Genomic DNA, 16,011 nt, shown 5'->3' with positions numbered 1-16,011 from the left:
GACGGGGCGAGCGATCAAGTGTATCACCGAGTGGCATCCGGGCTTCCATAGTCGTAGCCTCGTTCTGAATCTAGGAGGCGTCTGGAACGAGAGTGAAGTCCAAGATGGCGCGTGAACGCGCCAGTTCAGCGATAACTTCTTGGACGGAAAATACCTTGTTTGTTGGTCCAAGAATTCCAGACGAAATAAAGCGAATGATACCCCATTTAACTTCGGTAGATAAAGCTTTATTTAGAAAGATTTTGCAGGGTAAGTTGCCTTGAAAATATTAATTTGCATTCAGCTGTTTCTCGACCTTTGATTGTACGAGGTTCTGCTGAGGCCATGTTCACACTTGGTGTCTGAGCACGGTGCCCAAGAATGATTCTCGCTAGGCGCTGATGTGAACACACATTTTTTTTTTTCCAACACTCACACCAGAATTCAGGTACAGTGTCCGTGCTTTGGTGCAAGGCCTCGATATTGTACTCGGGCACTAAATGGTATTTGGGTACCTGGAGTACCCAGTGTCTGAACGTAACACTTTTTTGCGCCGGAGCTCAGGCACCATTGCACGGACACCAAGTGTGAACAATGCCTAAAGCGCTGTCCAACACATTCAAACATTGTTTGGTGAACAAACATGTTGATGTTTTACTGAGTGGCCAAACAGTATCAAACATGTTTGGTAACTGTCCAAACGAACAAAATGTTTCACAATGATTGATCAAATAGCGTTTGTCGTGGTTCAAGTCTTAGCAAACACAATTAACCAAGGTGTCCAAATGGGAAAATGTTTGGCCATCAAACAAGTTTTGATTGTGTTTGATCTCCAAACACTTCCTGTTTGGACAGGGCTTAAGAGTCTCCTTCAGGGGCAAATTTATAAAACAGGACATTTTCATACTGAATTGAAAACTGTTCAATGCCATAGAGTCATTGGTGTTGCTGCAATAGAACTTGAAATTTTGTCTTGACTTGGAAATTCTTCAGGGTATCTGTAGCTGGAGGTTTCGCCCCAAGCGAGTTCGCACCCACCTAGTTCACGCCCACATCGACTCAACTAGCAATCGAGTATTAAAATTTGTCTTTCTCTCACCAACACTGTGGGCATAAGGAAATAACATCACACAAAACATGTTCATTTCTCATTCTTTAATCCATTGAAGGGAGAGGCCAACTTGAAATAGAGAGTTTTATAATGTGTTCAGGAGTGTGAACTTGGTGGGTGTGAACTTGATTGGGTGTGAAACAGGTAGCATTCCTCTTCAGTCTTGAATCCTAAGTGCCTGGATTGAAGAATTTAACAGGCATTTTTTTTTCTGTTCTCTACTATGCTGTTGTGTTTAGTTATTGCCTCAGTTATTGAGGGAAAGCTTCCTGACGATGGCTTACTTCAGAGACTTCAGTCAGATACTGTAACTGAAGACACTCTATCCTGTCTGTATGCTGGGCTGTACTCGTTACTGCGCAGTGCTCTACGTCTGCCACAGACGTCGTTAAAACCAGAGCAGTTCAAGGCAGACCTTGCAGAACTAAAGTAAGAAAGTCCATATATAATGATACTGATAGGTCTGAGCAGTTGCCAAGTTCATTGGTGAATTATGGTTAATCGTTTTTGCCTGCTCCCCTGGTTCTGGTCCCCACTGTACAAAGAGTGGGAGATGCTATCCACCAGATGAATTGCGACCACCATCAATTTGATAGCATTACACTTATCCACTAGATAGTGATTTATCTGGTCAATATCAGAAGATATATTATCCTAATAATTGTACTTTTACAACTTAGAAATAAAGGAGACAGAATTCATTTCAGTCTGTCCACACTGCCTCCCTCCAAATCAAGTTCACACGGACATAGACTTGTGTGAACTGCTGCTTTCTGCCTGCAAAAATAAAAAAAGGTGTCATTGTTTTGTTTGTCTGAAGGATTCCTGGAGAATTGGTTCCTGATTTGTCAAGCATGGTATTTGGAGAGAAGTGAGTATTGTGATATATATAATTGATTGTATTGGATAGTTAAATAATTGTGCCAATGGTAATTTAATAATTTCTGCGTGACATACATTGTGTGGCTGTTTGGTACATTTCTTCAGACCTGTTCCCTATTTCAGACCAAAATATGTGATTCTGGATACCCTTTCTCAGACCTGGGCCCAGAAAATGACACCTTATTTCAGACCTTTAGAAATAGTACATGTAGAATCTGTGAACATGACCTGAGCCAGTGGCTGAATGGCTCCCATTTGTGTGGAAGGAGAAGGGCTTGATACTGGCTGAATTTTGGCTGGGAAAAGTTAATTTCTTCCAAATATATACACACAATTTCATGCCAGAGTCTATTCCTGACCAAAAGGAACAAGGTCATTGCTTTAATTCCAATCAAAACGACTCAAAAATCATGCAGCTACCATTTGGTGCCACACATACTTATCTAGCTTATATAATAATGAACCGGGGGGGGGGGGGGGTGAGTATAATATTGAGCACTACATCCTAAGTACAGTACCACTCAAACATACATTTAAGTTACCACTTCTTGTCTCGTTTCTTGTTTCTCTTGGTATGCGTCTTGTTTCTCTAGAGAGTCACTGAAGCATTTAGTATGGAATGTAATACTATCAAGAAGCCAGCGTGCATATCAATAGCAACTGCTAGTACATGACACCGTAGTGGCACCCTAGTGGCACACAAAGTCAATCCCCAAAAGTAATTGCTACAACAAAAAACTACTTGTGTGTGGTTCCTCTCCTCCCTTCTCAGACATGTCTCTTGTAACTCTACAGGGTTCGTACAGGTCATGGAACACCTGGAAAGTTATGGAATTTAAGAATTTCATTTTCCAGGCCTGGAAAGTGATGGAATTTAATTGTCAGTCCTTGAAAGTCTTGGAAAACTAAATTTTTGTTTGATAGTTTAGTTACTGCAGATGACAAGGCAAGGAAAATGTAAGATAGAGAGGAGTAATTAAACAGCGTAAACGGCATGCATTTTGGTGGACGCCAGAGTTTGTCTGTTGAACTGTTTAAGGTCAAAAAATACTCTAAAACAAGGAAAATTTTAGAATTTTTGAAAGTGACAGCTAAACCTAAGGTCTGGGAAAACTTGAAAAGGTCATGGAAAAAGTCATGGAAAGTCATGAAATTTGAAGGGCTCAAAAGAGTATGAACCCTGCTTTAGAATGAAATCAGCATGTATTTACAGACATTTGTCCTTGAAAGGTTATTTGATACTGTTAGTAAATTTGGTAATAATTTATTTTTGTAGAAGACCAGAATTTGATGCTGCCGCCCTTGAAAACAGAAATCATCTGCCAAGCTTAGATTCACTCAGATGGCGAGTTGATGTTGCAATATCCACCAGGTAAGTCAAACTAACATATGACATTTCCAGTTCAATGTTTTGCATTCCTCTAATATAATGGCATCTATAGAACAGAAACCCTAGTGGAACACAAAGTCAATCCCCAAAGCCAAATTGTATAAACATGGGATACCATTTGTCCTTCATATGGACTGCTAACAAGTGCATCACATACAGTGCTGGAAATAATTTTCGTGCAAAATTAGGGGGACAATTTCAAAACTTAGTCAGAAAAATGTGTCTGACGGAATATTATTTCATGCACTGACATCTCATGGAAATTACATTGTTTTGATAAGGGGCAGAATATAAGCTTTAGAGTTCTTGGATGTCAAGACTTAGAGGTCTCTGAATAATAAGGATTTTAGTTATGAACCTCTACACAGCTGGGCTCTGTGTGCCCATCTAAGGGGGGGGGGGGGGGTACTTAAGTCCCACCACCACAACCACCCTCCAATGGTTACATCTAAATTGAGAGTTTATTTTTGACTTTATCTTTCAGTGCTCTCAACAGAGTGCTTGAGCCTTCAGTGCTAATGGAGCTTAAACTTAGTGATGGAAAAATCCATACATTTGAGGTTAGTGTTCTATCGTTAATGAAAGTTTCTACTTACATTGAGATTTTAGGGAGAGCAGGGTTTACATATTAAATTTCTTGAATTTTTTGCTACATGTATGAAAACAGTAAATGGTCAAGTTTCTTATTTCTTGTATTAAATAATTAACCATGTAGCAAAATGCGATCATATGATACACCATATCTGTGTTTGTATAACCTTACACAGCCTATAAAATAAAACTTACTAGGTGTTAGATGAAGACTGTCTCATAATTGTATTTTTCATTAAAGATAGTCTTACATCATTCTAGGTATCTTTGTCCAAATTTCATGAATTGAGGTACAATGTGGCATATGTGTTGAAGGAAATGGAGGACATTGAGAAGAAAAGCATTTTAAAGATACAAGATTAACAGTGCAGTGTAGACTTCCTGTAGGCTAGTCAGGTATTGTTAGTAGTGACTTTCTTTCCTTGATTGTAGTTAATTAGTTTAGGTTTGTGGTCAACAATACAATGCATTCTTTCATGGCTTTATTGTCTCTTGAAATAACATGCGAAGGAGTCTTGTGTTAGCTAAGGGTGTTTGAGGTGACCAGAGCATGTGGTCAAGTTCATTAGCTTGGGTTAACCTGTGTTGGTCACTTGTAAATGTGAGCTATAACATACTCTGAACAAATATTGAGTACCCTGATTGAACAAATTAAAACACATTAATTGGTTTTAACAACTGGATGGCTGGGGATTGCAGGCCTTTCTGGTGTAGAACTGTCAATGTTCTTGGGAAAATTCTCTCAATGAAAACAAATTGTAAAACAGAAAAATACACATCAGCCCCAAACATCAACAGATTTATTCTAAAAAGTAATTTTATTGATTAATAACTCTTTTGCACCTGCATTGTAAATAAATTAATGAACTTTGCATGAAAAAGCATTTAGTGCTACATATTACATAGCTTTACATGTTATGATCATGCAAAGCTATGATAATGTTGGTATCACCAATGAAAGTGAGAGAGATACTTAGTCAAGTCATGAAATGCAATTAATTTGAGCTAGATAGTTTTAAAGATCAGGGTTTTTTTTTAGATTTTTATATATACGAGAAGAATGTTTTTAATAAAACAAAACAATTATTGTTCAACAGAGGCTTATGAGTTTTCTTGTTCACAAACTTCAAAGCTAGAAGATATGACAATTTGAACATTTTTGACTTACGACTACAGCAGGTCTTCAAATTTTTCATCTTAACAGTAGAAAGAGAAAATTCATCTAAATTACTTTCTTTCATCTGATTTTCAAAAAGCAAAACATCTCTGAGCTATTTGGGTAAGCATGCAATACACTGTGAATGTATAACATTTATTATTATTAAGTTATTAAGTGAGGTTTGTTTATTTGCAATGTTCAGTACACTTTTTGATATTATTACTAGCTAAACATAACAGTGCATCCAATAGACTGGACATGCAAACTCTGCAATATTACATGCCAGCACTGCAATCATGAATAGAACAAAAACAAACTGCCAATATATTTCAAGTTAGCAAGGACAAGCTATTTTTCCTCCCCCCTTCCCCCCAGTAGAATAACTTGTTGTTATCCAAAACTCACACTGTGTGTTTTGCCAACTTTCTGAACCATTGAATTTGGGACAAGGGGATGGCCAAAGTTTAATAAGAAAAAAAAAAAAGATTCTTCACCCACACAATACTGGCATTTGTATAGTTCTCCACATTCAAGCTTTAAGTATGCTATTTTAATAAAAATAAAAAGTAAACTGTATTCATGAATTCTGATTATCATAACTATGTACAAGTTTTGGGCGAAATATTTTCCTTTTCATTACTAGAATAACAAAAAAACTGATTTAAACCCCCACTGCCAACCCAAACTGAAAAATTTCTCATAATAAGCACCACATAGCTACAATGGCAGTTACCTTAAAGAATAGTGTTGACACATACATTTTTGTTTTGATGCAGAAATTAAAGAAGTGTTAAAATAAGCTTAGTAAAGTAGTTTCTACAATAATTTTATTTTAGTTACAAGCATACTACAAAAATAATCCAATTCCGCTTCAGCAGATCATAATAATATTATCTTTATATGCACGTTTGAAGTGAAGCTATGAGTTGTTCTAATTTTTCAAGACGGCTTTTTAATGACGGCATGGAAATGAATTCCAGCTGAATTTCAAGTGGCAGCGGACATACGGACAGAAACCACCACATCCATACTGGCCCCTGAGGTACATTCTGAATTTCACTGTCACAGTGCGGCATCTCAGAAAACATGTTGGTGATCCGTCTCTTAATAAGCAAAAACACAAAAAAACAATCAACACAAACTTACTGCAGTTGAACCTCTCCACAACGGCCATCAGGGGACAGAGGAATGTGGCTGTTGTAGGGAAGCGACCATTATGGGGAGGTAGGGGGTGTAATATGACACCTGTTTTTTTGGAAGGGATGCATCATTTTTATTTCTTACAAAATGCTTAGTGTAGCACATACATATGTAACACAGTCAAAACATATAAGAATAAACCAAACAGAAACAAACAGAGACCAACGTCATGCGATGCGGATCAAGTTTTCATGAACTTTAACAGTAAAAAGTGTGGTTTGGTATTCACCGTTCATCAGTCATTGATTAACTGGCTGTTATTGAGAGGTTATTTTGGCAAATGGGACGTGCTTTAGTTGCCATTGCTGTTATGGAGAGGTGGCTCTTGTAGAGAGGTTAAAATAAGAGTGAATGTATGGACTGTCCACCAGGACAAAAAAGTGGCTGTTGACGGGCGGTGGCTGTTGTAGAGAGGTGGCCATTAATGGACGTCATGTTGTAGTTGAAGGCCTTAAAGCAATGTCCACACGTTTACTTGGACACTGTCCTCTTTCTAATAATTTTATCACAGCTTACCCTTGGAATGAGTGGCAGATTGGTAAACCAGGATTTAGCTTGGTTATAAACTCTTTGATGAAGATCCTTCACGTCATCTAAAGAAAATTTTTAAATCAAAGAATTTGTGTCAAAGTTACGTCATTAACCTTGCTTGAACAATAATTGGTAGCATGAATTCCTTCCCAACAACTTTGGACAACAATTTGATATTTCATTCTCTCACAAATGTAATAAAAGTCATAATTTTCTAATTACCTAGTTCGTCCTCTGGAATAGGCTCATCTTTTATCCATTCTACTTTGGCAGTATGGTATCCATTCGTCATTCCTCTTTTAAGAACCTATCCGACAACAAAAGACATAAGGGCTGGGTTGTTCAAGACCAGGATTAGCAAGAATTTTGACAACAGTTTTGCAACTTTGTGGTGGTCTTTTCTGTTTTCATTGTTTATCCTTATGTTCTGAGTTTAAATAATCTCAAACTACACAAAAAGTAAGCAGGGAAAAAGATCCTAGAAGCAAAATTAATGCTTCTGTTAACTGTTAATCCTAGGTTAGCATTAACCAGCTTTCGAACAACCCGGACCAGATCTACAACATACATCATTCTTCAAAATTTTTGAAATGAAATAATGACATTTAATAATGCTGACTGTTGATTCTTGGTACTAAGATTTTGACTGCTTTAGAACTACATTTATTTGTGCAACTTCTGAACAATCAAATGATAAAGATAAATGAGTCCCACAGTAGGATTCAAGCCAATGACTTTCCACATTATTTTATCAGTAAGGTACTATTCCAACCCCTGAGCTAGTCAAATAGTGTTGTGGTGAGCTAAGGCAGTCACTATGTTCAAATGCGTAATGGTAAGATCAGCCATGTTGACAGCATTGTATGATAAATAATGAAACAGTTTGAGCATGGTAAATAATACAAAATAGTAATACTAATTACTGTATGATTTATCAAATATTCTCGCTCGCACACTATTGATCAAAATGCGTCACCTGACTGAATATGCCTCAGCTAAAACTGGGGAACATCTGGGTGATATTCCCCAATTTTAAAAACTGTCTGTGTTGGGAAAAATATTTGAAGGATAATAAACACAATAACCTCCATTTGGCATGAAAATATGTTCAGATATTTGTCCTTGGACATTATCTGTTCCTCAAAACTCACAGTTTTCCTTGAGCTGACGCTCTCGGAAAACTGTTCACTTCTTGGAACAGATTATGTCCGTGGCCAAATATCCGAGCGTATTTTTGCACCAAATGGAGGCTATTGTTTACTTATTCCATTATTATATTTCTAACTTTAAAGCGCCTTCCACCAACACAGTCAAGGAAAGACCTTCCATCTGGAAGGTATTGCAGGTCATTAATCTCCAGCATAACACCATAATCTACAAAACTGCAATGCAACAAAAAAACTCATAAATAACACTAGTACTGGTGATTATATATTTTTCTGATAAAAAGCCACTTAACAAGGTGACATGGCACTGGGAGAAGGTACTATGTGAAAAGAGGAAAATTGGAGAGAAGAAAATCATTAAAATCCTTTCCCCAGCTGATATCAAAACTTAAACCCAAAAAAATCCTCTTAGGGTATGGCAATGGTTTCCCCCCTCCCCCCAGTACTATCATATTTTTGCAACACTTGCTTATACTAGGTTACATAACTGTCAAAAGTCGTATGATTCTCTAAGAAAGTCACCATTCCATTTAATTATTCCCCATGGTGAATCATAATGACTGTAACCTCTTGCCAGTGTCACCCTTACCCCTTCTCCTCACTGTGTAGACACATTCCAAACTGCTTTGATCCAGCTTCCATGCACTGCCTAACCATCAGACGATAGCGAGGTTCAAAGATGTGCAGTGGACAAGGCTGTGATGGAAATGCCAAGGTGCAGACAAAGATAGGTACATCTTCTGTGGTGTCACTGGCCACGCTACAGCAAACATGAGAATAGAATTGGAATCATTCTCAGCTCTTACACAGACATGGTGGGCATAAATACATGACTGTGGTATAATAAGGTTTGCTGGGCAGCTTAGTGGTGGAATTTTTCTAATTCTGTCAATGCAGTGACACTCTTCTTGAACCTTGAGGCTCAACTGGCTGGTGCCCTTGCCAGTTTCTGTAGCTCAGGGGCATTGACACCACTCCCCCTGGAAGGGATGCTTGTACATCACAGGGTTACCCCCAGCATTCTGTCAGGTTGTCCTGCTACCCATTCCTACTCCTGGATGGGGAACTCTGGGTCCTTCAAGGGAAGAATTCATCACCAGATTGATCTCTCTTCTCACCTGGCTAACTTTTCCATTTCTTCTTGGTGAAGTTTCTTTCTTTCTTCATACTCCTCTGGTAAGGCAGTTTCAATTAGCCTGTTTACAGCAACTGTGATGTTCTGAGGATAGAGCAAAGCTAACTAGTCCGACTGTTGGATCAAGGCTCAATTACATGTACCTTGTACCCCATTCACCAACTACAGTGAGCGTTACAACCCAGTTTTAACAAACCAACAAAACTAAGATTAATAATCGATCATACGGATATACCAAACAACCTTTGCACCCCAACCCTGTTTTAAAGACATAATTTTATTTGTAAGTTCAATGTGATAAAATGAACATTGACACTAGACGTAATGAAGTGTTATCTTGCTGAGTAGCAGATAAACACAAGAGCAGTAGAATACAAAGAGAGATTTCTTTAAGTGATCTGACTTACAACCAGCAGTGTGTGGTTTCGAGATGAACACGTGGTGTTTCTTACATATGTAGGTCATCCTACAAATACTTGTTTTTAAAATGGTCTACCATACACCTTAGAATGATAATTATTCAGAAAACATTTTGGTTTCAGATTGGATGTTTGCATGGGTATTCTTCGACTGTCACACTAAAAATTAAAAAAAAGTAAATTGAACCAATCTTTAATTCTTACCTGATTTCTTTCAGCAAGGAACTGAAATTGAAAAAAATTAAGCAGTAAGAATTAGTCTAATACCAGAGTGTATCCTTGTTGCTATAGCAATTTAAGTGACCTGGAGTATTACAGATACTCCCTTTGTAGATTACCCTTGGTAATTATGGACTGACAGTTTGGGAGAGATACTGTATGTATATGTATATTTATTTATTTATTTATTTATTTATTTATTTATTTATTTATTTATTTATTTATAAATTTATGTTCAAACAGTCATGTTCAGTTGAAAAGCTTCAGATATGTTTGGTAATTTTTTTGCCCTATCACACAAACCTTTTGTTATGGAGGAGGAAGTGTGTGTTGCTTAGCAAACCAAAGAGACTTACTATTGCCATTGTAAAAGCTTAAATGTACCTTTTTCAAAGAAAATCTGCAAATGGGACAGGTTGGTCTGTGATCAAGATTGCAGTTAAGGCAGGAACGACAAAACACATGGCCACAGGGTGTGGTGACTGGTTCATAAAGCAACCTAAATGACAAAAATAAGTCAGACCATCCCATTAACCTACTTCCATGAATGGTACAGTTTCTGGCACATGTACACATTGCAGTTGTTAACCCTGACTTTCAAGATTTTACTAACTATTCCCTATTTAAGTATTGTGTAATGAAGAACATGGCTAAGCATTTTCACTCTCAAACTTGAATATACTCATTTTCTCTTCTGCAGATTCATTTATTTTGGTTGATTTATGATGATGTTGAGAAACCCTTTTTAAAGGTCCAAATGGCATAATTATCATCAGCTTAGGGAAGGGGGGGGGGGGGGAGAACCTGTCAGGGTCCACTTGTTTTTCCTTTTACTCTGTTTCTCTGAGCAGTGCTTTTTTTATAATAATATTGTAAATATTAATGACATAACCTTTGTTTTTCCTTTTACACCTAGTTCCTGTCAGCCTTGATTAGCCTATAGATTACTGTACATGTCCTATTTGTGAAGGATGATAACCTGGCATAAGAACACCTGGGAAGGGGGAGGGTCAAAGAAAGGTTGGTGGGAACACAACTGTGCCCCATCCACAACAACTGAACATCCTGCAGTACCACATGGAAGATGGTTGGTTGCCATGTTTTAAAGAATAGAAGGGAAGGAAAAAATAATGTTTCCCCCTCTAAATTCTTCTTTTTCTACCTACAGTTGCAGCACATAAATTTTCGCGTACCTATTTGTTCCCCCTCCCACGCTCGGCAATAATGCAGTGTTTATATATGCAGGTTAAATATAATAAATATGTGAACAAAGACATAAGGTTACCTGCAACATAAAGTACATTCTAGGTCCTCCACACAACAACACTTGTCAAGTCTTAACTTCTTGATGTCAGGTTCACTTTCAGTATCTTCTGTTAAAAACAGATTTTAAAAGATCATTATGTGAGTTTAATGTTTTGCACATGGAGATTTTGATACCTTTAGCAGGGCAGGAAAAATGATTTTGAAATCCAGTTACTCAGTGGGCCAGTACGTTTCAGTTTCCAGTTGCCCCCACTAAAATGTTACTTTCCCAATAGGTGGACAACATTCATGCCTTACCAACTAAATTAATCCACGCCTACAACTAATCAATTGTTTTGCTCATATTGCAGTGTTAAGTTTTGAAATTGTTGTTGACTGGAAATTATCACTAACAAGACTTCACAAGCTATTTTCACTTGACCACTGGACCACCAAACTTCCATTTTTCACTTGCCCAAGAGCAAAATTTACTTCCTCCAGGCAATCAGACCTGGTTTTTTTCCTGCCCTGTTTCCAAACTTTGCCTCACTTGAAAACACTGTCGGTGGTTTATAATCCATTCAGTTATTGTAAAAAGAGCTTTTCTAAAGCTGGAGTTGATGTTGCTTGATGTTGTTAAAAATATTTTGATCACAACAGTAGTCTTCCGTAATTTTTGTTTCTGTCAAGTTTTCAATCAATTTATCAAGTGGAGAGTTGCATCTCAAATCAGCTCTGCAAGTTCAGCTGCTGTTAGTTTCTACCGGAAATCCTTGTCTTCGGTGCAGACCAGACATCCATGCAGTTAAGACATGTACCTCACCTTCAATAGATCCTGCTTTGCTCTGTTTTACCAGATCAATTAGATTTGTAAGTCTTTGTAAAATGGGTTCTGTGTTTCCAGCTGCACAACTGCTGTGATCGCCTGCAGTTTGGTTCTTAGCACAACTGGAGCATGGAGTATCTTCAGTGATGACTTCATGAATGAGCTGCAACACGTAAAAGAAATCATTTTGTACAATAGCATAAAAGTAACTATGTGCTAATAACTCAGAAAATTAATTTGTTTCAAAAATTGAACTTTAACACATTGACCACAACTTGTTCAACAGTGCTGGGGTTTACAATGCGATATATTACAGAGAGATTGAAGTAGTCACAAAAATGTATTCATGTGATGACTACTTAATATATAACGCAATCTTTGCTGAAGTCAATGAAAATAAAAACACGAAAAAATGGAAATACATGTAGGTACATATTCCAATCACACACCTTGGCCAGTGACTTTTTAACACCTGTTTTGTCAGGATCTCGTGCAAGGCAATGCAAAAATGCCACAGCTGCTTCAGGCTTCTTATTGAGGCCTAATAGAGCACAACCTTTTCTGTAATATCCCTACAGAAATATACGCACAACGAAACAAAACTCAGTCAAACAAATACATGTAGGCCATTTCCGAGTTAGTGTTTGCCTCTGTGTCAGAAGGAGTCTTCATGTAAAACCATTCATTTGAAAATGTGTTCCACCTACAGGCTCATTGTTATGTAAATCAAACTCATTTTCATTTGAAAGGTTTTGCATGAGGACTCGTTTTGAACCAGAGACACAAGGTAACTTGGAAATGGCCTATTTACAGCTTAATTAACGCCTCCATGACAAAGTGCCTACTGGTCACATTACTGACACACATTACAGTTGAACCCCACTATTTCAAACAAAGGATTCATGTGTGACACACGATGAAGGCAAAAGTAGTGTGTGATGCTTGAAAAGTAACCATAAGACATACAATATGCATTAATTTAAGAAAAAAACAACATCATTGACAGTAACTTAAGGTATATTTGGTGAGTAATTTTTTTAAAAATTCATGTGTGAAAGGGGTCACAACACCTGTTTGCTACCCTCTTACACATACTGTACCTCCTAGAATCTTTTCACTAGACAGGTTTCTTTTAGGACCCCTTAGCTATAGCAGTTTGCTGTTACTCCTGACACATGGGCTAAGTTGGTTTTGATGCCCTTAGCTCAAACATTCTCATCAAACATTTGGTGTGCTAGTTAATCTAACATAATATGTTGTGGTTTCTCAACCTAGTTTTGAATAACAATCCAATCTTTTTTGTAAAGGAGTAAGTGCTGCTTGTAAATTATGTAAATTTATATGTACATTCATGATAATTCAAATAGCTGTATCATAATTTCATATAAAGTATCTTGTTAACACAAAAAGTAATTGTGTAATTAGAGTACAATGTAGAGTAAGATTCCTATTATCAGTTGTGTAGGCAGAGCATCTGTAGTAGTTGTTGTGTGTAATCGTAGTGTTAGTAGTAATCGTAGTGTAAGTAACGGTCGTATTGTAAGTAAGGTCAGTAGTGGCTTAAGTGAAAAAAAAAAATTGTGCTTTCTCGCTTGAAAAGGGTTTGTTTATAAAATTATGTACCTCTCCCTTTTACTTGTATTTAAATACCTAGTTATTGTATAGCTCATAGATTGTCATTATCATGCAATCTCTGGTTCATATACACACATTCACATACAGCATTGAAAATAAACTGCATCAATTATTGCTAAAACGTGCACAAATGCAGACCTGTAGTAACAGACTAAACCATTAATTAATAAAACCTAATTATGAGACTCACCTTTGGCCAGTCAGGCTGAAGTTCACAGGCCTTATTGGCTGGCAGAAGGCTCTCTTCAAATTGTCCCAGTGCAAGTAAAATACAAGCAATATTACTCTGAACTAAATGGTCGGATTTGTCTGCAATAAACAAGTGAACACCACAGCATTTGTGATCACATTGTAAGCAAAAATACCTATACAAGCAATCAGCATATTTGTGCTAAGCATGCTTTTAAAAGTTTTTCCCAGTTTATCTACGATGATCAAAAATATCTCCTGACATGAAAGGTAATTAAGTTACATCTGGTAGCAGAACGAAGCTCCCTCAATGCTGCATTCGGCTGGTTATAAAAAGTGCTGTCCTCAAAAAAGCATTGCCCTTGACTAAGCACCACATCAATACCTCCAAAAAAGGTTTATGTGCACAGCACTTTTTTGGGTAAATACAATGCTTTGAATTGTTTAACAGTGCAACGTGGACTTCAGCATGCTAAGTAGAATTGCAATCAGTGGAATTGTTCAGACTGAATGTCAGAGAGGGAGTATTAATAAACTGGCTAACATTAAACCATATCTTACTTTATTATACATGTGTAAACACCAATGAAATACCAGGTGAGCTTTTTTGCGAAAACATGATATCTTCACACTTGAAAATAACGTCACTTTCACGTGTGAAAAGATTGCATTGCTACGGTAGCAAAATAAATTGCACCTTTCGCAGGGAAAGTTGAATGGTTCGTTATTTCATTGGTGTTTTTATATTAACTAGGACATTACATGACTACTTGGAGATATGAAATAGCTTCTCTTCTCATGTTAAAAAATATTTCACTCATGGAAATGCTGTGCTCACTCATCAAATATTTTTCAACACTCAAAGAGAAATCTCATATCTCTGCGTGACCTCGTAATATCATATATAACCTTTAAGTCCACACTTACCACTTGACCTGCCCTGTGGTACACTAATCAAAATATATAAATTACATAATTGCGGCTATTATGTAACATGCTACATTTCACCTAGTCTATGGGACCTTGACTGATGGAAATTAAAACTCGCATAATTTACGTGAAATGTGTACCGTGGAGTACGTAATTAAGGAACATAAAAAAATACTCTTTAATCTAAACGTGGATTGATTTGTGAAGAGCTGAGCCTGCACAAAAGGAACGATACCTAAGCTTAGATTTATATTATGACGCCCAACATCCTCAACTATAAGTCCTCAAAAGATATCTTAATTTTCAGAGATAAAGTACAATGTAGATATAATACCATTTTCAATCGAAATTGCATATTTGTAGTAAAATACTGGATATGAGAATTTGGCGATTATAACCTTACTTTTGGACGAAATGTTACGTAACACAATTGTAAGGTTTGTCACAGCTGGTAATGAACGAAACTCGGTCTAGCTTCACCTGGAAACAAAAACTTCACTAGAAACAACTTGAATACTTACTGAATTTTTCTGCCTCACGGTATTTTTCGATTGCTTCCAGACTCTGTTTTTTCCTATGCAAATTATTCCCCTCGAGGCGAAGGCGAGTGGCTTCTAATTCTTTGTCGAACGACTTCCGAAGTATGTCTTGTAGCATAACGTTTACCTTCAGAGAAACGAAGGCGAACGGCTCGCTGCAGTGCCCGCATTTTTTGGCCTCTTGCTTTTCCAAGCACAATTTGCAAAAGGAATGCCCGCAAGGAACAGTGACAGGGTCGCAAAGTATACCGGAACAGATTCCACACTGCAAAACGCTAGCACCGTCGTCATCTCTTGATCGACAGCAATCTCGCTCGATATTGATCGTCTGCGTTAGTCCTTTGACCAGCTGAAACAATCGCTCAGGTTTAACTTTTCCGTTTTTGAATGCTTCGCAATAAAGTGGCAGGGAGTCGGTCCACCGTCCTTCCAGCGCGAAACAATCAGCCTTCCCCAGCAGGCACTGCATTTTATTCTTGTCTTTTCGAAGCACGCTGTCGAACATTTGGCGGGCTTTCGTAAAGTTTCCTTTTTTCATTTCCTCTTCAGCTTCCATACTACACTAATCGTGACCAAAGTTCATGAGTACAGCTAGCTTTTCCCCAGTTTCAATCAGCAAGGACACCACAGTTTCAAGACTCCTCAAATCAATCGATGACATAACTTTCGTTTCGGACGAGTACATAAATATTCACGTCGGCAAAGGTAAACATGCCTTCTGATTGGCTGAACTCGTATTGTCCCGTCAATCTTTTGTGTTCGTCACGCAATATTTCACAAGGAAGACAAAAAATTCATTTATCGGCACAACGAAGCCATTTTTAAAATACAAGAAAAATACAACATTATTCTTAGAGAGGTAAAC

At 37.5% G+C, this 16,011-nt stretch overlaps 2 protein-coding genes across 2 annotated transcripts; one reads left to right on the top strand and one right to left on the bottom strand.

The window, feature by feature from the left end:
* On the top strand, nucleotides 1-5,047 carry LOC145498639 (COMM domain-containing protein 5-like). The gene is made up of 6 exons (XM_081478549.1): nucleotides 1-249; nucleotides 1,330-1,519; nucleotides 1,911-1,961; nucleotides 3,249-3,344; nucleotides 3,847-3,922; nucleotides 4,215-5,047. Exons 1-6 carry the CDS (start codon nucleotides 105-107, stop codon nucleotides 4,314-4,316), a joined length of 660 nt encoding a protein of 219 aa, XP_081334675.1. The 5' UTR covers nucleotides 1-104; the 3' UTR covers nucleotides 4,317-5,047.
* A 737-nt stretch (nucleotides 5,048-5,784) lies between these two features.
* On the bottom strand, nucleotides 5,785-15,820 carry LOC145498638 (LON peptidase N-terminal domain and RING finger protein 3-like). The gene is made up of 13 exons (XM_081478548.1): nucleotides 15,129-15,820; nucleotides 13,679-13,797; nucleotides 12,303-12,425; nucleotides 11,851-12,016; nucleotides 11,068-11,155; nucleotides 10,167-10,281; nucleotides 9,768-9,788; nucleotides 9,128-9,228; nucleotides 8,599-8,769; nucleotides 8,129-8,225; nucleotides 7,066-7,150; nucleotides 6,829-6,905; nucleotides 5,785-6,215 (listed from the first exon to the last, which is right to left on the bottom strand). The coding sequence occupies exons 1-13, from the start codon at nucleotides 15,700-15,702 to the stop codon at nucleotides 6,009-6,011; spliced, it is 1,944 nt and encodes a 647-aa protein (XP_081334674.1). The 5' UTR covers nucleotides 15,703-15,820; the 3' UTR covers nucleotides 5,785-6,008.
* Between the last annotated feature and the right edge of the window lie 191 nt (nucleotides 15,821-16,011).

The sequence above is a fragment of the Orbicella franksi genome, chromosome 9, assembly GCF_964199315.1.
Source record: "Orbicella franksi chromosome 9, jaOrbFran1.1, whole genome shotgun sequence".
Taxonomy (NCBI): Eukaryota; Metazoa; Cnidaria; class Anthozoa; order Scleractinia; family Merulinidae; genus Orbicella; species Orbicella franksi.
This window is presented reverse-complemented; position numbering and strand designations above follow the sequence as displayed.